This window comes from Passer domesticus, chromosome 2 (genome assembly GCF_036417665.1).
Source record: "Passer domesticus isolate bPasDom1 chromosome 2, bPasDom1.hap1, whole genome shotgun sequence".
NCBI lineage: Eukaryota > Metazoa > Chordata > Aves > Passeriformes > Passeridae > Passer > Passer domesticus.
In genome coordinates this window covers 87,819,937-87,841,586 of record NC_087475.1, presented here as the reverse complement: position 1 = coordinate 87,841,586, position 21,650 = coordinate 87,819,937, and the positions used below count along the sequence as shown (strand labels likewise).

The following is a 21,650-nucleotide window of genomic DNA, read 5'->3' as shown; positions in this document are numbered from 1 at the left end:
TGGGATTGTGATCAAGCGGCCTTTGTCAATTTGTGTCTTCAACTCAAAAGGAAGTAGGTCTTAGTATCCCACAGGTCACAAACACCTTCAAAGTCTGATCATGCTCCATGACCAAGGTCCTCCTAACTGATGATTTCTCTGCATTATCTAAGCTGTAAGGGTGGGAGGAATGTACGGCAAGTACATCCCAAATTTGGCCACAGCAGACTGGTGGCACATAATGTTGTTGGTTTTCTTTTTGCCAGGTGGTCATGAGAATTTTTCCAAAATGATTGATGAGGCGGAAGTGCTGGAGTTCCCTATGGTGGTGAAGAACACGCGGGGTCATCGAGGTGGGTGTGAGGTCAGGGGTGAGGGCAGGGAGTGTTCTGAGCAGCACTCCCAACATTTTGTCTCATCAAGGAGTGATAGTTAAGAAGATCTGTTAGGTATTGGACTTCTTTCAAATACATCTAAATTCTACCACTCTTGAATGCTGAATGTTGCATAGGCTGCAGCACTGGGAAACAGTTTTAGTAGAACCCAGTCTTGCAAAGGCAGGGGGCAAAGCATTCAGAATTATGGTGCATTGATGACTTCTATGAGGAAAGCTTTGAACTGGAATAATGGGAGGTCTGGCCTTCGTGAAGTTGAAAGAAGCCTACATGGATTTTAGGGGAGTTTTTAAATAGGCCTAAGAAATGAAATCTCAGTTCATTCAGTGACTTTTTTCCTACTCAACTTTGTCTATAGTTAGGATTCTGATTTAATTAAAATCTTACGTATTGTTTGCAAAACTGAATCTCTGTTTTTCAGAAAAATACCTCTGACAGTGCTGGTGGTATTACCTCAGGTTCAGATTAAATTGCTCTGTTACCAGTCTTATGTTTTAAATGTTGAATATAAAACAAATATCAACTTAATTTAGTGTTAAATAGTGGTTACTAAAGGAAACCATGTTTAAATCAATTTCAGAGGTTATTTGCACAGGAAGTTGCTTTGTTTCTAATATACTTTAAAACAAATTTAATAAATACTTGTTCTATAAAGAGACTAAAAATAAAGTTAAGGCACAAAACCCAGAAGGTACTTCAAACAAAATCATAACTAGAGGATACCACTTCTTTCTGTCCATCAATTTGCTCTCACTCTCTGCTGCTCTGATGCTTCTGTTTTGCTGGCATGAGTGCTTCTGTAGCCATGTAGTAAATGGATCAGGAACTGATGCCGAATGGATCTAGATGGGTTATTTTTACTCAGATTAATTCCTTACATGACCTAGCTCTTACTCGCACAATGGCTTGTGTTGATGTAAATGCTGGGGCTGAGGAAGATTAGATCTGCTGCTGTTAGCAGCAATACCTGTTAGTGTGGCTTTAAAGGGTGGGTGGAGCTCTAAAGCCGAGGTGGAATTTGGTGTTGCAGCAAGGTCAAATTGACAGCTGTGGAATATCTGAGACAGTGGATTTGACTTAACACTCCTCCAGTGAAGATCTACTAAATAATTTTAGAGTTCCAGCTATTGATTTTCTTCTCCCTTTTTTATCTAGGATTCCTGTAAATCTGTTTACAAGGTTTGCTTTAGAGCACTTGAAATTCCAAGCATTTTAATGCAAATTTATGCAAAGTACATATCTTTTCACATTAAGACAGTTGGGGAAATTTTTTCAAATTAATTGAAGAGCAGCCATTTGCAAATTATATTTAAAATAAATAGGCAAATGTGGTCATAGGTACTGGCTGATGAATAAAAGTCATACTGTTCTAGGCCAGTTTTCTGCACAGTTTGCTGCTGCAGCAAACAAGCCAATCCTAGTTTTACCAAGATGTCATGATACTGGATAATTTGCAAGAACTAAGTAGTTTGTCTCCAAGGCATCATTCTTCCTTTTCCATTTCAGGAATACAGCAGGATTATTAATTGCCTGTAGAAGAGTTAAAGTTTGGAGTGGGAGAAAGAACATGGAAGTTTTTTCTTTTTGTGAATTTTAAGCTTGCATTCTCATGTCTCTGTAATGAGAAATTCCATGTTCCTCAAGCAGTGTTCTGTGTTATGGAGACCTTAAATCCTGTCTAAACAGAGATTACTCTAGTAGGGCATAGGAACACTTGGTGGAATTCTTTACACATTATTTATCCTAGTCCTGCTACTGCTGCATTTCTGTTCTCTTACTTAAGGAGGGCAGTTTATGAACTTATGTTTGTACTCTGTTAGCACCATAACAGAACTGAATGACAGTTCTGCTTCAAGAGAAAGTGTGCAGCCTTATTGCAAAACATAAATCTAATATGACATAGAGCCCTTAAGAAAGGGGAAAAGAAACTGGGAAATGTAGGTAAAGATGGAAAGGGATGCAGTCTTCTGAGACTGGAAATTTGATAGAAAGTAGTTCAGGGATGACTTTAACCAGTGTGAATACAACTGGAAAAGAACAAAGAAGTCTTTGGTGTGCTCTAAAAATAAAAGGAAATGAAATTACTTATTTTAGGTTAAAAAATCCAAGTCCTAGAGATGTTTGCTTGCAGAAAATGTAGTGATTTGTCAAGAGGGTTTTTTTCAGTTGAAGGACAATCTATCCATTTTATGTCTCGTGGAATCTTCTGCTAAATTATCTTGGATACTGTGAAGTGGAACATTTTCCTCTGAATGTAGTTGTTCCACTGCAGACCTCATTCTGGAGTTGTGAGCCCTTTTAAGAGAAGTGGGTGGTTTTGCAGTGGCACACCAGAGACTTCAGAGTTCTTAGATGCCCAGTGTTCAGCAGTTTCATGTTGTTGGTTCCTGTGTGTCAAAGCTGTAGGCTGTGGGTCCTGTCCTCTTGGATGAACAAAATTGCTATTAATTACATGTCGGCTGCTCTTTCAGTATTTCTTCCTTTTTTTTTTCTCTCACTAAGGACTTGTACCAAAAGAAGTTGAAACTGCAAGACCATCTCCTTTATCTAAAGATTTTTTCTTTTTCCTTGCTTCTTTCTTTTTCTTTTTTTTTTAAACTCATGTCTCCTCAGCTCTGTCAGTACTTGAACACTTAAAAGTACTGAATCAGTGGAACACTGTTGTCCATGGAAGAATTTGTAAATGGATATAAGCTACAGATGGGGCCTCTGAGAATGGACAGTGTGCTGGTCAGAGGTTTTACTTTCATGTGCTGAATCATTGATGCAGCTCAGATGGGTAGCTGCTTTCAACACCCCGATGTTCTTTCCTCCATACAGGTAAAGCTGTGTTCCTGGCACGAGACAAGCACCATTTGGCAGACCTAAGCCATTTGATCCGTCATGATGCCCCTTACTTATTTCAAAAATACGTTAAGGAGTCCCATGGGAAGGATGTGCGCGTCATCGTAGTGGGAGGCCGTGTGGTGGGCACCATGCTCCGCTGCTCGACAGATGGCAGGATGCAGAGTAACTGCTCACTTGGTAGGAAAAGCATTGATCATAGTTTTGATCAGAATATTTCAACCCAGATGAAAAATCACAAAGCTGACTGAAATAAGCTGCGGGTGTTATTTTGTGTTAATTGTGCTTACCCCTGGGGTTTAAAGGGGAAACACAAGAATAAGGAGTAAGTAAGAAGCATGTTGAAAAAACACAGAAGGAGATATGATCTCTGCTCAGAGTGTTTGATAGATGGGATGATGACAAGCAGGGGAAAGTTCTAGAACACAAATGGAGCAACTGATGTGGTAATGGCAGTGTGATGCTAATGCCATGTTATCATTTGTTTCAACCTGTTGAGAGGATCAGAAAATTAAGGAAGACAGAAAGCAACACTTAAGGGAGGTGGAGGAGTCAGTCATTTGGCAAGAGAGTAGAAGAAAATGTTAAGTGAGGAAGCTGTTGAAGGCAGTAAACAATTGGATTGCATTGTGCATTTTCTGTGCTGCCTTAAGTCTGTCAGGTTCCTCCCTGCTACACAAGACCATATCTAGGAGAAAGAGTAGGTTACTGTACTGATTGTAGCATGCTCAGAACTGAGATTCTGCATAGGTTTGGGTGTTGGACTTGAGGGTTTCTGCAGGTAGAAAGAGGAAGGACGATTGAGGGTGCCTGGCTGAAACTGTACTGAATGTGAACAGGGATGGGATAAAATGTGTTCATGTATAGTGCAGTTTTGGTTAGTCAAAATGCCTAAGAGATTTCAGTTACTACTTCATGCAGAGGAAATATAGTCTGAAAGGTTTTTCTGCTATTTTTTTTGGTCTCTTATTATTTGGGTTATTTTTCAATTGAAGTATTGTGATAGGTTAAGCTGAGCCAGTTAATACTTAGTTGGTGGATTGTCAACCTGATGAGCTGAGGTTCAGACACAGAAGTTCCCTAATTCTTGCTTTAGAGACAGTAACCTGTGATAGGAAGTTGAGAGGTATGTGAGCAGATGATGTCTTAATCCCCATTCCCCTCAATTATATATACAGTTAGAGTTAGTCTTGCCAAGAGCTCTAGGTTTAATTTTGCTGAAATATTTCTTGTGATCTCGTACAAACATGTAAGGAAAGCCTCTACCTTAGAAGGAACAAGGGTGGTTTGTTAGTTCATTTTTTTTAATATCCTGGGATCATAAAAATGTGTATTTTGTTGACTAAAAAGTCATCGCTTAACTGTTTTAAACAAGTCATAATCATTTGAAATCCTGGTGTGGCATCAAGTTCATTACTAGTTACTGTGGAAAGGAGGTCGCTTTCTAAGTCATGAGCAGTGTGCTTGCAGGCTGACTTTGAAGCTTCCCAGTCAAAAAGCACTGCCTGGTTGAGAAGGATGTCAGTCACTTGTGACCTGAGTGCAGACAGCAAGTTCTTTTCACTTTTTCCAGGTGGCGTAGGAATGATGTGCTCACTGAGCGAACAAGGCAAGCAGTTGGCAGTCCAAGTGTCAAACATCCTGGGCATGGATGTGTGCGGCATTGACCTGCTGATGAAGGACGACGGCTCATTCTACGTCTGCGAGGCCAATGCAAATGTAGGTTTCATTGCCTTTGACAAGGCTTGTAATTTAGACGTAGCTGGTATCATAGCAGACTATGCCGCTTCCCTGCTGGCCCCCGGCCGCTTGACGCGGCGCATGTCCTTGCTCTCCGTGGTGTCCACGGCCAGCGAGACTAGCGAGCCAGAGCTGGGCCCTCCAGCTGGGGCCGCTGTCGACAACATGAGTGCTAGCTCCAGCTCTGTCGACAGCGACCCTGAGACCACGGAGAGAGAGTTGCTCACCAAGCTCCCGGGGGCTCTCTTCAACATGAACCAGCTACTAGCCAATGAGATCAAGCTCCTTGTGGAGTGATGCCACGTGTAAATAGGTGACCAACAGAACTCTCTCTTGTAATTTTTTTTTTTAAACCAACTTGCAATGCTGTTTATCAGAAACACTCAGAGGAGCGAAGAAAGGGGGGTGGGTATATCAGTCGAGAGAGCAAAAGTAAAAGGCACATGTGCTGTGATTGCTGTCCCTACTCATTTGCAGAACATTAAATTGTCTTAATTCTTCATCAGTTTTACAGTGGAGATGCTCAGTTCGTAACCAAGCAGCAATTTTATTTGGATGCTGCTTTGGTCCCAGATATATTGCAGTTCATGTGTCTTCACAGGCAAGCATTGAAGGTGATTCACACTTGAAGATTTTCAGAAAGTTGTCTGGCAGCTCTCTAGAAACTTCTGTGAATTACTGCACCAGTTAAGTCTCTTCTACCTCTGTAAGGCTTGATCCTGTAAATTGCTGAGTGCCTCAAATTCTTTATGTGAGTTGAAGGTGTTAAACACCAAGTATTTCAAAATTTCTGGACACCTGCTGTTCCTACTCTTGTAGATAGGAGCTGTAAGTTCAGGATCCTTTTAAAGTCATCACTTTCTGACCTTGCAGGATACAGCCTTTCAAATGATGAGGCTGTGAGAAGTGTCAGTTAACTTAATGTGAACTTTCTGTAAAAATCTGTAAATTGTATCATCTTGGTTTTAAGTGGCAGCTTTTGTGTCTAAATTCCTTTATAAAGCTTTTAAAGGAGGATACTTCTGTTTTTCTCATTTCAAATCCTGATTTTGGAAGGTATATAGGGGAACTGGTCATATCTATTTGTGGGCAGAAATGGCACGTTTTTAACTATTTTTTGCATGATTGGAGGAGATAAACAGCACTGTAATGTTTGGTATACAAAATGATGTTTAATCTAAAAATGTGAAAAAGAATTACACTAGTTTAAAGCAAACGTGCAACAACTTGTATTTGTTAGTGTTTTAGTCTTTCTGAGAGAGATCTGCAATGTTAATGTTCCTTTTTCTTTAATACATGCTAGTCCAACACTCCCTTCTCTATGCCTGCATCTTTAACAGTGGCCAAAGTGAAAACACCGCAGACTGTTTGTTAAGAAAACACTGAGTTAGCCTGTACACTGGTGGGGGGGTTGTTTGTTTGTTTTTGTTTGCTTTTTTTTGGAGGGAGGAATGTGTAAGGTGTGGAGGAGGGAAGAGCTGGTTAAAAGTGATTAGTCATCCGGAGGAATTTTAGAATAAAGCTGCAGTTCATACAATACTTACCAGGCTTACTTTTTCCCCACTGAACGTAAAAAACCGATGTTGGCATAAACCCAAAGAGTATAACTGGGGAGAAATATTCACTTCTTAGCTTTGGAAAACGTGGCAGATTTGAAAAAGGCAAAAAAAAAAAAAAAAAAAAAAAGAAAAGAAAAAAAAAGAGCTCAGCCAGAGTTTAAAAAAAGAAAAAAAAAGAAAACAACCCAGGTCCACAAACAATTAAGGGATTGATCCTAGACCCTTACATGTGTGTGGTGTGAGTGTGCACACTTGTGTGTGTTTGTGTGTGCACAATTGTTTTGCTTTATTTTTTTGAGGGTGTTGGCTGTTTAGCTCCTAACTTTTTTCCAGACTTCCTGATTTTCCTTAATCCTTCTGGCTGTGCATTTTGTCATTAGCCTTGAGCTGGTTTGGAAAACAGATAACCAAAACAGATACTGAGTCCATTTTTCAGTCCCTGTCTTCCTCCTCCTTTTCCTCCTCCTTCTCCCTTTTCATTCCCTCTTATTCTTGGGATTCATAAAGCCCTGGAACTATATATATATATATATAAATATATATATAAAGATAAGCCTCTTTTTTAAAAACAAAGTAAAACGTTTACAATTGAAAAATCATCTTGTGAAACTAGGTTTGTTTGAGGGGGGTTGTGTGTGTGCAATGCTGCTGTTTTCTGGATACTTTAATGGAGCATGTCTCATGTACCCTCTGAGGTTCTGCACTGCCCACCTCTGTGGCCCTTCCTCACCTCTCTGCTGCTCTGCTGTTTTACCTTCACTTGGACCTTAAACACAACTCACGGACACTATGCAGAGAGTCTTCAAGAGGCAATAAACAGAACAATATTAACCTACTTTATGGAGGTTTGATCATGCTTCTTTGTACAGTTTGTTTTTTTTTATTTTAAAAGGAATGTAATAAAATGGCTTTTTTTTGTAGAATTAAATATTATTATTAAAATCAAGTGAAAGGTTGACTGTTGGTGTTAAGCAGGAGGGTGGACCAGCTGGTCCAGCAAAAAAACGATCTTCAGCAGTAAAGGTATTTTAAGGGTATTTTCTTCTTACTGAGCCTTCAAGTGCACAGGTTATACCTGAAGAATATAAAGGTCTTCAGCTTCTGTGAAGAGTTACAGAATGACAGAACATGAAAGTAACCTAATTATCTAGTCACTGAGCAGTAAACTGTCTCTTCCAAGAGCTCTACTTCCCTTGCTTGTTTATCCAAGGGGAATTTGGGGTGGAGGGTGGCTCTTTTTTTGTTGTTGTTGTTTTTCCTTTTTTTGTCTCTTCCTTTTTACTGGTAGGTGCCTGCATTCTGTGACAGGCTGATAGGATCAATCCTTCCCTTTCTAGCTGTGACATACGTTGAGCACATGTGGAGTAACAGCAGGGAGTAAACATGTGCTAGTTGGTATACAAAGGCCTTTGTGTTTCTATCACAGGAAACATCTTTTAGATGAAAGTTAACAGAATATTCTGGATTGTTTTTTTTGAGTCCCTATAGTATCTTGTAGCTTACAGGAGCCTTACATTTCTAGCACCTTTTCAGAATGTCTAGGTTACACCTCACAGTTGTAAAATTCGTGAAGTAAACATAAGATTTTTTAAAAAAAGACCCAAGTGGGTTGAGAGAATTGCAGTTTGACTGCCTTCTGATAAGTTGCTCCTCTGATTGGTGCTTCCATTACTAGTTTGGGGATAAGTCTATGCATAGTGGTCACAGAGGAAGACAGGATTTGAAACATCACGTGTGTGTGTTTGGATATCCGGTATTGATGCTGCGTGAAAACCTTGCTTGAGGGTTCATTTGTACAAATGGGCACACTTGTCTCATGTATTTACTCCCTACTTACCCATTGCTCCTGAAACAGTGAAATGCAAAGAATGGCCTGGGGATGAAAGCAGGGTATCTTGTTTTTACTCAAAGGGAAAAGTACCAACAAAGCTAGTCTGTGGTAACCAGGCAGTGTTTCCCATTGATGGTGAGCTCCACAGATGTCAGCTTTATACACTTTATTTTCTTCAGTTCAGTGTGCTGAAAATCACATGCTAAACTTCCATACAGTTGCACTACCTCCTTATGTGGGTTTGGAAGAATGTGCTGAAAAAATGATCAACATAGTGGTGGATTACAGTGGTGCCAATACAGCTGATGGTAATACAACTATTTTTGTATATTTTAATGTTTGAAAGAGCCAGTTAGAAACTTGTTTGCAAGAATTAAGTTTTTTAAACTACATCTGATGAAATTTTGTTCTTTGTAACGCTGGAGATTTTATTCTGTTCAGCATACTGTGTTTGTAATTGATGTCTTGCTGTCAGTGTATGGATTGTATCTTAATCCTTGTATTTAATGCTTTAATGTGTTTTATAAAATCCTTTCTTGTAATGTTACAACACCTTATCTGTAAAACAGTGTCAATGCTTGACGTTTACATTGACTGTTACATTTTTTGTTCTGAGATGACTTTCTCCCACTTCGTGTGCTATCTTTGCTGTGTGATATTTACTCGGGAAATAACCTCTGGAACATCTGGGTGTGTCAGACGCAAAGGAGATACTTCTTCAGATGTTATACCGGACTGCACAATCCAGCAAATGAAACCAGTGACGCTCACTAAATTCCCTCATTCCAAAAATCTGTCAGTTAAATACATAAGGGACCATAAGGGCTTAGAGAGACTTTGAAAACAGATCGTACAGTATCTTTCTCATGGCTCACTCTTTTTGAGAAGGTTTATGGGCTTTATGGCTGGTGTGAGACACACGACCCACTCCTGTTCTCTCTATGGAATAGTAGGTGCTTGGACAGGTAACTTCTGTTGCTACTGTCTTTTTTAATTTTTAATTTTTTCACTGTTTTAGGAATTGTTTTAAACTGAACATTGCAGTATTTGTAACCAGTATTTGTAACCATTTGTAACCTTTTCCTTTGTTTTATTTCTTTAAATCTTTCTTAACCTTTGAGGGTGACTTTTGGAGCATTCTGATGGTGGATCTGCTGTTGGAAGTCTCCAAGCCTCCCATGTTTCTAATTTGAGTTGAAAAGCTTTTGTTTTGTTTATTTGTTTAAAACAATGACACAAATTAACTGTGTGGATTTTGGGTGGGATTTGTTTTTGTGCTATTTTGGGTGACTTATTCTCCCTTTTTTTACAGAAATATGTTCTAACAGTTCACACTTTGTTACTGTTCTTTGCAAAACTTTTCAGGAGCCAAAAAAGTCAAACAATCCAGAGAAAACCCTTTCTCCCCTTTCCGATGGCACGAGTGAGAACTTATGAAAAATCCTTGCGAATGTTCCTTCCTAAACTTTTCCCCCCAGTAATGCAAGCGGGTAAAATGGTAAATGCAGCAGTTTGGTGACATCCAAAACCAACCTATTGTCAGGTAAATTGACACTTTTCTGCTCTTACTCTAACCTTCATAAGTTTGCTAACTTGTCTGCCTTCCTTTCTTCCCATCAGTTCATTTTGGTGATACTTGTTGAATGATTTCTTTAACCGGATTTAGAAAAAACCCTGCTTTATTTCCTTATTTCTCCTCCTTATACTTGTTGACTTTTAAGAAAACTGTCATTGTGCTTTACTTTACTCAGGTGAGACAAAAGTGAGTCCACCATGCAACTGTATGAGGGATAGTTTTGTAATACATTAATTTCCCTTCCTGTTTATCAGTTTTAGATTGTCTTCAAGTGTACCGTTGTCGCTTAGATTTTTGAAAGATACAGTGCTTTCCATTTGCTAAGTGAACATAAAATATAACTGCAGAAATAAGTAGTTCATAGGAGTGAAAAACTAGTACTAAGAATGTTAATTCTATTACAATTCAATAGAGCAGGATCCTGTAAAAAGGACAGATGGACCAGTATGTGTGCTGCAGTAAAAGACTGTTGAGCTGATCATTTCTGTTTGTGGAGGATGGGGTGACACATTTTATCTTGCCCTTACTGCTGTATCAAAGTACTTGTACATTTTATCCTTCTCTGGTAACTCTCTCCCTTAATCTCAAACAATGTAAAAGTACTGGGTACTTAATATTTTTTAACTTAATTTAAGGGGGAGAATCTTGTGTTTTACTCAGAGGTAAAATATCAGACAATTGGAATACCCTTCCAAGTTGAGGAATATTAGCCTAAAAACAGGCTTCCAAGTTTTTCCTAATGCAGTATTATATTTCCCATGACATCTGTAAAGAATTAGCTCTTGTTTCAGATTATTTTTCTGTGTACATTCATTACTCCTCTATACCATCATACAATAGTCAATTTTTCATAGTCTCAGTTTATATTTTCCTGAAAGAAAGCAAACTTACCAGCAATATAATAAATTGTAGCTTCAGATTAAGGTAGGAGGGAATCATTTTAGAGCCAAATTTTGCTCTCAATTACACTGAAATAAACCTGGAATCACTCTGTGAAAGTCAGTAGAGTGATATCTGATTTCATTGGTATAATTGAGTGTATAATTTGTATCTTTTAATTTTACTTGCAAGGTAATTTTACAAACCTGTTATACTTATGTTTCCAATGCTTTTTCCTTTCAGACACACCCACTTCTTGCGTCTCAGCATTGGGCAGGCCTATTCCTTTATTTGTGTATATTTTTGTGCATCAGCTGCTATAGGACGTGGGTGTAACACTTTCAGGCATGTGGTTGGGTGTCTTTTTGGGGTTTGTAATAATGTCTAAATTAAAAATTTCTTTTCCTCAGATTTATTAATTAATTCATGTTGGATCACAGTTTTGCATCTCTAACCTGACTTTAGATATCTACTATGTGAACATTTTCTTGAAAGAAATACAGTACTAGTTCTTTGCAGAGTCTGCAATTCATCTTTAGTGGGGAGAGTTTACCAAAATTTACTGCATTTTGTAATATTTAAAGTTTTACTATTTACTGTAGCTTGAAAGGTGGTTTTAACAGGTCATGCTCCTTCCTCTTTATGGAATGACTTTCAAAGCCTTGTGTTGATCTTGGTTGTGCCCAGTGTTTTGCCTGGTGTATGGGGAAATGTAGAACTTGAATAGGCCATGACTTCTTAGACAAGGGATGATGATTATGTGCATGCTGAACTAGAACTTCTTCTATATGCCCTTCTGCTGCAACAGAATAATAAAACTGGTAGGTGACAGCAGCAGCAGCAGAAGACACTCATGACTGTGACCTGAGAAACCTCCAGTACTGGGAGAAATGGATTGCAAAGTACTAGCTGGAGTAAGGGGAATGGAGAAGAGAGACAGAGTCCCTGAACTGTCCCTTTGAATGGTGAGTCTGATTTACAGAATTCTGACCATCAAAAGACTGCTTGTAATACAAGAGGCACATTGATCTGTCTCAGTTGGTGTTTGGTTACCTGATGCCCTAATTGTCATCTTTGACTGAACATTCCAGTTTCCCCTCTGCCTTTATAAGACACAGTATTTGTCTTAAAAAAACTAAATTTCACCAAAATCATTACATATTTAGAGTACTGGAAAATAAGGCTGAAAGGAATGCATCTAGCCCAGTTCTGTGCTCCACAGAAGACTGTTCATATTTGTGCCATTGGTGAAATGTTTATTGTAACCTAGTTTAAAAACCAAGGAATAAATGAGGAAGATTCTGCAATCCTATGGAATTTTTTTTTATGAAGGTAAAAAACATCCTTACCATCATCCTTACCATTTCGGCCTCATAGGCTGAGAGCCCAACTGCTTTTTTTGCTACTTAGGAGCAACATGTGCTTACATATGTATATATATGTACGCCTTAGAAATGCCATGATAATAAAGAACAGTGTTATTTATGGAGATTTCCTAAATCTCAAGGTAGCAAAAAAAGGTTTGAATCATCAACAGTTAAAATTCTTTTTGGAAGTGGGAAATGCAAATTATATAATGCTTCTGAGTTTGTGGTTAAGAGTTGGTAGTTTCAGCCACCTCTTCAGTTCTAAATGGCTCTGAAACTTCTTTGATTGCACATTCCTATCAGAAAAAAAACATTTGGAGCATGCACCCCAATAAATAGTTTTCCCAAGTTACGTACATTTATTACTACATGCATTGTAAAACTTACATAAACCCAAGAAGTTAAAAAAGGATGAGGTAAAGATTAAATGAAGACTATTTTTGAAACATTTACTTTACTATTCATTAATGGTGAAAAAACCATTGTCACCCTGCAGCCTTACAGATTGTCTTGCAAAGCTTCCTGGGGAGTGTGGGCTCCTGTTTGGGGACCACTGATGTAGACACTATAAATACTTTTTGTTGCAGATGTTATCAGGATGTTCCACTGTAACAAAACCTCCATGCTAAGTAATTCTCCTGATAGAGACTAAAATGCTGACTCTGTAGTAGGATGACTGCTCCTTCTGAAAAGAAAATAAGAGGAGAGAGCAGCACTGGAAGAAGCACTGATGAACTGCCTGACATAGGAGAAGTTTGAATCTGGATCAGCTGATAATGTGGAGAAACATGTCCAAGTGGATTGCGAAAAAGGAATTGTGTCAAAATATATATTAATATGCAGAATACAGCAGTAGCTTTTGTATTTCCATAAATGTTTCTACCTCATTTACAGCTAAGCATTAGTCAAAAAATTCCAAATTCTGTTTTCTCTTGTTATGTTTAGTCACACTAAAATCAGGAACAACACTTACATACAGGAGCTAAGCTGGATCTGAATTTTGATATCCAGAGAGTTAAATGGTCTCCAGTGCACATCAGGTACCACTTAGGACTGTGGACAACTGGTGTGCTTTTCTCTTTAGCTTCTTAGTTACCATACAGCCTTTGAAAGTATTCTCTGGACCACAGGCTGAAAATCCCAGAACTGAATTTTTACAGAGTGAAATGAGATTGCATGTGCAAAATGGAAAATATTTTGGATAGAGAATTGATTGGAATCTTGTTGAATATAATAATGAGCAAAGTCTGTATGTGAGATGAAGCTCATAGAGAAAGGGTTTTAAATACAGTTAGGCTGGAGATGTGATGAAGAGAAATAATTTCTGATAGTAGAAGCAAAGGAATCTGAAGCCTATGTCAGTCTGTCATCAGAGATAGAAATGAGGCAGGAAAACAGCTTTTGCTGATCTTGAGCATTCCCAGCTGTTGCTGTAAGGAGGAATCTCACCAGACTTTCCATACATAATATATGCTAGGCATACTGGCCTTTGGGAACTGGATCTTGGGGAGAAGAGCTGAAAGTTCCATTGATGCACAAACTAACTGTAGCACCTGCCCACTTGCATGAGGGGTCATAGGGATTAAAGGTGTTACTGCACTGAGTTTACATGACAGTAGCATTTGAGAAGAAGGGTGTTCCTCTGGCCCTGGACATGGGCCTGTAACTGCTGCTTCTCAGTGCAGTAGGAGAGAGGCACATAAATGTATGTGAGCTTTTTGATGAGCAGAGACCAAGGTGACTTAGTCACTGGTCAGGAAAGAATTTTATTTTTTTTGTTGTAAACAGGAAGGCATTTAGAACACTTTTAGATCCTCCAAGCTTCTCCATGTGTCTGTCAGTACAAAAGAGTTCTGATTTTGGTTTTTTTTCTTTTAGATGTGACATACCCCAAAGCATCCTGTTTTCTGCTGCTTTGATGTGGTAGAGATTTGAAGAAGACAGATTATTTTCCATTCTTGTCATAGACTTTCACAGGCAGGCAAGGGGTGACATTTGTGAAAGGAGGAAATGAACAGGTTCCTCATGCTGACTGAATAGTAGGTGATGGATTAGGCTGATAAAAAAGTTAAAATTCACATTGCACCCATGCAAGGCATTTTCAAGGTATTTCTGTGTCCCTCCTTTGTTCCCTTAAGAAACAGTACAAGTGTTACTAGAATATACAGTCTGCATAGTAATATGTCTGTATTAAGCTCTGCCAAGTCTGTGCATGAAGGGCTTATAAAAGATTTATGTGAATTTCTGTGTCTGCTTTTTTATTTGGAGGTAGGTTGATGTATGCAGCTATGTACAGTATTTTGTCTTAAGGTAATAGATACTTTTGCTTATTTGGAGGGAGGGAACTGTGGGCAGTTAAATATATAATACTGTTATCCATTTCAATAGGAAGCAGAACAGCTAAGAAAAAGCATTTTTGTGTTAGACAAATTACAATATAATTGAGGTTTTTAATACAGAAATGAAAAATAAATGTTTTATTAAAAGGTCATTGGAATTTTTTTCAATAAAGTGTTCTAATAGCAAGAAACTGATTTCACAATCACAGTATCAGTTAGGTTGGAACAGACCTCTAAGACCATCATGCCCCAGCCTTTGAACAAACACCATCTTTTCAGGTAGACCATGGCACTGAGTGCCACATGCAGTCTTTTCTTAAACACCTCCAGGGATGATGACTCCATCACCTCCCTGGGCAGCCCATTCCAATGTTTGACAGTCCTTCTGTGAACAAATTCCTTCTTGCATTCAATGTGAACCTCATTCACTGTTGTAATATATAAAATTAAACAATAAATTAATTAATTTATCACATTTGTAAATTTCCAGGCATATGTGCTAATTTCCAGAATTTATTAGGACAATCCCTCTTGTACAAATTATCATTTGTTGTTGGACGGGGAGGGAAGATCCATGTTACATAAGCCAGTAACCCAGTTGTTGCTATCTCTTTGGCCAGCCATGCATTTCTTCTATGCAGATTTCCTGGAACCAGTGACACTGCTGAGTTTCCTTGATGCTTAGTTCATCTGTGTTGTAAAACAGTTACATTTTGGGGAGAGAGGAACTGCAGAGGTGAGAACTGTCCATGGTGTTACATGTACTGAACGGGAAGGTGCTCTGAAGCAGAGAAAGAAGCCTAAGCAGTAGCTGTATGCACGATTATCCTTTTGGTTCTGTCATACCAATGTAGTGGGAGGCCAGGAGTCCAGATGAATGTTTCAGTTACACCTTCATGAAGAATGGGAGTGTCACACTGACCGTGCAGCAGTATATGTTTCATATTGGTAAATGTTCCATTTACAATAAGTGTGGTTTGTCCAAGAGGGTGTGTGCAGTTTCCCCTCCTTGCTGCTACTGTGCAGAGCACTGCCTGGTAGTCTTTATTCTCTGGATTCTTTCTGTTCAGTGGTATTGTGCATTAGACCTGAAACTTGCATTTTGGGAGGAAACCCGGTGTGCTTTTGTGTATATTTTCCCATGCATCTAACCAACACAAGGCAACAGAAACAACACAAATGGTATGGTTACCCTGCCCACCGACCTTTACAACATTGTATGGAAGGGGTAGTGCAGTTGTAATGGATATAGGAATGCTTGTACATGCCCAAATGGAAATGGTTGTTTACTGGATGGCAAGTACTGAGGTTTTATCAGTGGGAGAACTAGGCAGGAAAATCTTGCAGTTTGACTTTGCTAAACTTTTACACAATTTTTCCTCCACATGAAATATTTCCACAGGAATCTAAGGCATGTGGAAGATGCTGGATCACCAGGTGCAGAGATTGAACTCTACCCACTGTAAAGGTAACAGGAACTAGATTTTATCTTCAGAAAACAACCCACACTGCATCTCACTCCTTGACCTGGAAAGGCCTTTTCCAAGGTCAGAAAAGGAGTTTGCTACCCATGCCTTAGTCCTTGGTATGTCTGTTTTGCAGCTATCAGGGAAGCCAGATGGGTGCTGGATACAGAGATTTTATGATGTCTGCTTGCATTTCTGGTACTCATATTTTGGAGCAAACACTAACTTCTTCACTGATTTATTTCTTTAGGTTTTTCTGCAGCAGCAGCAGATCTTCTTGCCTCTCATGGGAACACTTAGCCTTTTGATAATACCTCCTTCACAATGAAGGGAAGAAAGGATGGATCAGCAGGGATGTGATGTCCACATGTGGTGTTAACAGTCATGATGATCCCTGTCCCACTAACTTGGAGAATTGAATAAAAAATTGAATTGTAATTCATGAGAGTATGAGATTCTTTTTGGTACCTTTTGCACCCTCTCTCCTTTCTTGAAGGGCTGGTTAACTTGAGAAATCTGTTGATAAGGTATCAAAGCTGCAGCTAAGCCAGAAGAGTAAAACCTATTGGGTATTCTTCACTTTATTAACCTTTTTTTTTCCCTACAGGAATTTTATTCCTAAGAGTTCTAAATGCTTTACGTTGACATGAATAATCTTCCCAAATGCCTCAGAAACTTCAGCATCAGGCCTTTGGTTTTATCAGCCATGTTACAAATTCACCTAAGTCACTGAGGATACAAGTCTCCTGAGTTTCAAAAGTGAAGTCACCATACTGATGATGCTATACTTTGTGGTCACTTTGGTGACTGCTAGAGAAAAAGAGAAGCAACTTGGTTAACCTGCCAGAGCTAATGTGGCTTTGCATTTTGAAGCCACAGTGGCAGGTCTTGCTATAGACATGGACATTCCTACTATCTATTGTTTCTGAAGACAGCTAATCTTACCATGGATTATAGATCTTGCACATGGCTCTCTTGGTTTGTTGTTAGTAAAGCACTGTAAAGAATTAGACACACACTGATGGCATTTCCATGATGTGCCTACTTGAAATTTGTACAAAATTTATAAAAGTGAAGCAAAAAAAGGAAGCAAGATGCTGAGTTGGTACATAATCAGTAAACACCTCTTATCCTTGACATTCTTCCTGTTCCTTTAATGGATATTCATTTCATGTGTATTTTAATTCCTGTTTTCTGTGTGCTTGTTCTAGTACTTTACACGTGAATGTAACCTAGCAATGTGGCTGGTAGCCTGTCTGCAGCTATGCCTTTGCTCCAGTAGCTGCAGTTTATGGTTGGGATTTTTGTAGATCTGTGTGTCACGCTGTTCCTCTGGCACCTCTGTGAGCAGGTGGAATGGCTGCCCCAACGCAGTAATGGCCATTTCATCCCTTGTGGTTCAGTGCCTGTTTGTGTGCTGATGCATACGCTAATGCTTCCTTAAGTGCTTTTCTGCCTTAATATTTTATGCTTAAAAGGTAGAACAGCTGAGAACTTTCTAAATTCCTTCTTTGTTTCATATATCCCATCTTGCTAAGCTGCTTCCCGGCCCTGTATGTATTTCAGTTCTCTTATTTTTTTGTGAGTGTTCAGCAGTGTTCTCTGTTCTGCTGCCTCAAGTTTGCTCCTGCCTTCATAGTCTTTTTTTTTTATTTTATTTTTTTCCTTCTTTTTTTCCCCGGTCTTTTTTTCTGCTCTTAACTGGCCCCACATGTTTTTATCCTTGTCCCAAGCACACACGCACATATGGTAGCCTAAGAATATTTCTTACTCAGTGTCTACCACAGATAACCATTCTTCGTATTACTCTAAAAGTGTGTTTTCCTTTTTTCAGAGTGAGAAGTGCTCTGTTACAACACATTTCCTTTTGGTATTTCACAGCCCTGAATGTGTTAGAAGTAAAATAGAAATCAAAACAAATTTATCACTGTGTAATGTCTTAGTAGTGAGTGAAAGTTAGCAAATTGCAATACTGAGGAGAAGGTTCCTGGCTTTTACACTTATTTATCAATCTTTGTTGAGAGGGATTGGTCCTGTAATCTGTGTCTTCATGTACCTCACTTAAAAGTTCAAATTCAAGAGCTGTGGTGAAGAATCTGTTGGTGTCATGAAATGTTTTGCTTTCCTTTGTCTTTTTTAGCTTCCTTTGAATTTAAGTAGTGGGTATCAACAATTAAATAGTAGTTGGACATTCATGATACAATATTTTGATATTACTTATACAGTATAGTGAAAACAGTAATAATAGTTCAGTAATGATAATACTGACCTGTGCTGTGATGATCAGGATGTAAACAGTTCCTTTTGCACATCTGCATTTCCTATTAATTGGAATTGCACTGTTATGCCAGCTACAGAAATGGAATACTTGTAAAACTCTGCTTTGCTTAGTGTGATGAGATCTTGGGGTGGGGTGTATTTGTATTGAGGCCAGACTTGGAGAGAGGTTGTAATTTTGTTTAGCATTAGATCTGGAAAACTTCTGTAACTTGTCTGGACTGCATTCCCAGTTGTGCATGATGTAAACAGACAGCTTTGTCTTGACCACTGTCCTCTTTTATTTTCTGGGTAGTTTTCCTTATATTTTGCCTTATCACCTTGGTTGCTTCTCCAATCCACTCTTTCCCTGTCTAGACAACTTGGTTTATCACTGTGCATTTACCTCTAGGTGCTCTGCAAAATCAAGGTTTGGAATCAGACGTCACATCATCATCTCTCTGCCGCTCTCATCCCATGTTGTCATCACTTTAGTATGCGATGGTAATGTTGAGAAGGGAGAACGTGCAGTGCAATGACCGGGTCACCTCAAAAGCCTCAAGGGTGGAATCCTTGGGAGAGAGGCTGCCACTGTGTGCTTCTTTCCCCTGCATTGACCCCCTTAGTTTAGCTGGTGGTGCACAGGCCAGTCTGATAAGCACAGGCTGATAAGCTCACCCCTATACTGCTTCCTGGCTTGGGCATTTCAGCCTAGACATGGCCGGTCGTGGACATCAGTGATCACCAGGTCACTGCTGCTGTGCTCTTCTGTGCTTTGCATGTGCCTGGGGCTGAGATTCAGGCAAGCTCCTTGGTCTCCTGAATGTTTGCCCTCATCTGCTTTGTATCTACAATCCCAGTTGGTGCAAGGGAGTTGAGTAAGCTGTACTGGGCTCCAAAATCATGTTAAACACATTAGGAAGAGTTTCTGTCAGAGAAGGAGTACACCTCCATATTTTTCTCAGCATTTTAATTAAAAAAATAATTTGTATATTTTATAATGACACTTCTGAAGATTTCTAATGAAGGCAAAAATCTTCCTTCTAGTTCTGCTCATCTTTTCCTTCCTGGAGGGCATGTATAGCAGCTGCCAGAGCTGTCTCTAGGGAAGAAACAGCTGTTTCCCTACAGCCCCCAAGATTGAAGAGAAAAAGATAGGGATACAGTGATGTTCTTTGAAGGGAAAAGATCGGGAGGCTGCTCTCTAACATTCCTGGTAACCATCCACGTTCAGCAGCTGGGCAGTAACAACAGTTGTCTCTAACAGTATGATATAAGAAGCAGGGAAGGAAGGGACAGTATCCCTTACAGTTGTGATGTCACTAATGGACCAGAAGCCACATTTCTGTGGAGATGAGGCAGGATGGTTATGAGGGAGAACTTCGGCTTTTGGAAAAATAAAAAAGCAATCTGTACAGTTTTCTAGTGCCTTCTTTCCAGACTCGTGGATGGTGCTGTGTTACAGGGAAGAATATCTGCCTAATCTTCCCTATAACATCCCTCTGCGCAACTTTCTGTAGTCCTATACGCAAGGTAAGACAGGGAAGAAGTACTCTCAGAATCATTCAAAGTGCTCTCTGCAGCCTGAATACTTCTGTGTCTTGGATTGGGGATCTCTCGTCTTAGCCCAGTCTTAGTAACAGCTCATGTATTTTGAAACCAGCTGAATTTGTGAGCAGTGAATGGAAATGAAGAATTGCAGCCCAGTTATGAGACTTCACTCTGGAACAAGCAACCCTTGAAACAGGAGAGGAGGCCCAGTAGAGGGAAGGAAAGAAAGTGTTTTCAGTGTCTGAATTTCCAGATTTAGTCAGGGGTATGTGTGCAACTTTCTGTTATAACACTGCTGGCTCTGATACCATCAGTTGTCACATGGAACCATTTCAGGTGGGAGATGTTAAAGGAGTCCAGCCTTTGTTAGATGCAGGTGACTGTTTGGTGTAGAAGCAAAGGGATAAGACGGGTTCCTAATGATGTTTTCCTGTCTAAACTCTATTCCTGTTCCTCCCATTGCTCTGCTGAGATACATTTTGGCATTGTAATTTGGTAGGAGGCTTTTTTATTTTAATTTCCAAGGTTGACAGTTTTTAACTGTTGCAGATTTCTCTCCTGCCAGCAAATTAAGGTTTCGAGACTGTCCATTGTTTTAAAGATATCTGTGTTTCTGTTACCTCACCTGGAAGGATGGGGTTGGGACACAGAATTACATTTTTCTGCTCAGTTTTGTGGTTAATGTCCTTTTGTGCAAGGCAGTTTTGCAGGAGCCCCTGCTGGTTTTTGCACCATCTGAGTTAGCTGTGTTTCCTTGGAAGTTTACTTACTCATTGAGATGAAGCTGGCATTCAGCATGTCTTACTATAGACAGTACCAAAAATGAGCCTGCTCTGGAAGGCAAATAGCCAAAGCAGATGACAAGTGTGACAGGACACAGGAAAAGAGCACGTCAGTAGCTAAGAGTTGTAACTCATCTGTGGTGCAGTGACAGCTATCCATTATGCTATATAGTCCATTGGATGGAAAGAGATGAAAAACAGCCAAGATTCTTTCTGTTGGCTGGCCACTGTTCTTTGCATGCATCCTGTTTTTCACCTTCTTGTAGGGAATTACTGCCAGAGTCACACCACATTTGCAGGTAGAAATGTTTGTTCTTGAGCAACTGTGCAGTGGCAGGAAGGGCAGCAGGGACCCACCTGCCCAGGCTCAGGTGCATTTCCTTGTCACAAAGGGAGCCCCCAGTGAGCTACATGCAGCTGAAGATGCCAGCAAGAAAAGCAAGGATGCAGCACCAGGAATTTAGCATTGAGGACACTGCAGACCCATTTTTGAGCATGTTTTTAAGGCATCCAAGTCTTGCAAAATTGCTAGTCATAGCCATCAACTTTTGATTAAATTTCCATCTTTTCCTTTAGCCCACATGATTGGTGTTTAATGTCACTGCATTCAGTATCCCTTGGAGCAGAACACACTGTGGTGCATTGTTTTGTTTTTGTAGTTGGCAAGCAGGTCATAATGTGTTGCTTTGGTTGCCTGGAGGAGTTCAGCATCTTTTAATTATGTGTTTTTGGAAGTGTCCTTTAACAGATGTAACCCTTAGGAGCTGGAACAGTGAGGATGAGAAGCAAGCTGGTTCGCAGGGATTTGGAAGCAGCTGTTGTGAGCCCAGAATGGTGAAGTGCTTCCAGAGAGGTGAAATTCATGCTCATATGCAATGCTACTCTTGGAAGCTTTTTCTACAATTCCTATCTTCCCCATTGCTTCTGGAAATCATCACAGAGTTTTGGATACCCCTCCTCAGGGCAGCAATGCTCCCTTGCCACTGAACTTCTGATAAAACCTATCCTAACCCTGCACTTGTCTTTTGCATGGAGAGGGTGTGGGCCAGCAGGGTTTGTTTTTCTCACTGGCATCTCAGAAGAGCT

General features: G+C 39.6%; 1 protein-coding gene across 14 annotated transcripts in view; it reads left to right on the top strand.

Annotated features, from left to right (window-relative positions):
• RIMKLB (ribosomal modification protein rimK like family member B) overlaps nt 1-16,413 on the top strand; it is a 50,589-nt gene extending 34,176 nt beyond the window's left edge. For 10 of the 14 annotated variants that reach the window (XM_064409845.1, XM_064409842.1, XM_064409849.1 and 7 more), the window contains 3 exons: nt 246-332; nt 3,195-3,398; nt 4,792-13,019. In XM_064409845.1, the coding sequence (XP_064265915.1) occupies nt 246-332; nt 3,195-3,398; nt 4,792-5,255 (755 nt within the window). In that variant the 3' untranslated portion in view covers nt 5,256-13,019. Of the gene's footprint in view, nt 1-245; nt 333-3,194; nt 3,399-4,791; nt 15,978-16,225 lie in introns of those variants that run through there. The other 4 variants (XR_010356594.1, XR_010356593.1, XM_064409853.1 and 1 more) reach the window with 4 other exon arrangements.
• The last annotated feature ends 5,237 nt before the right edge of the window (nt 16,414-21,650 follow it).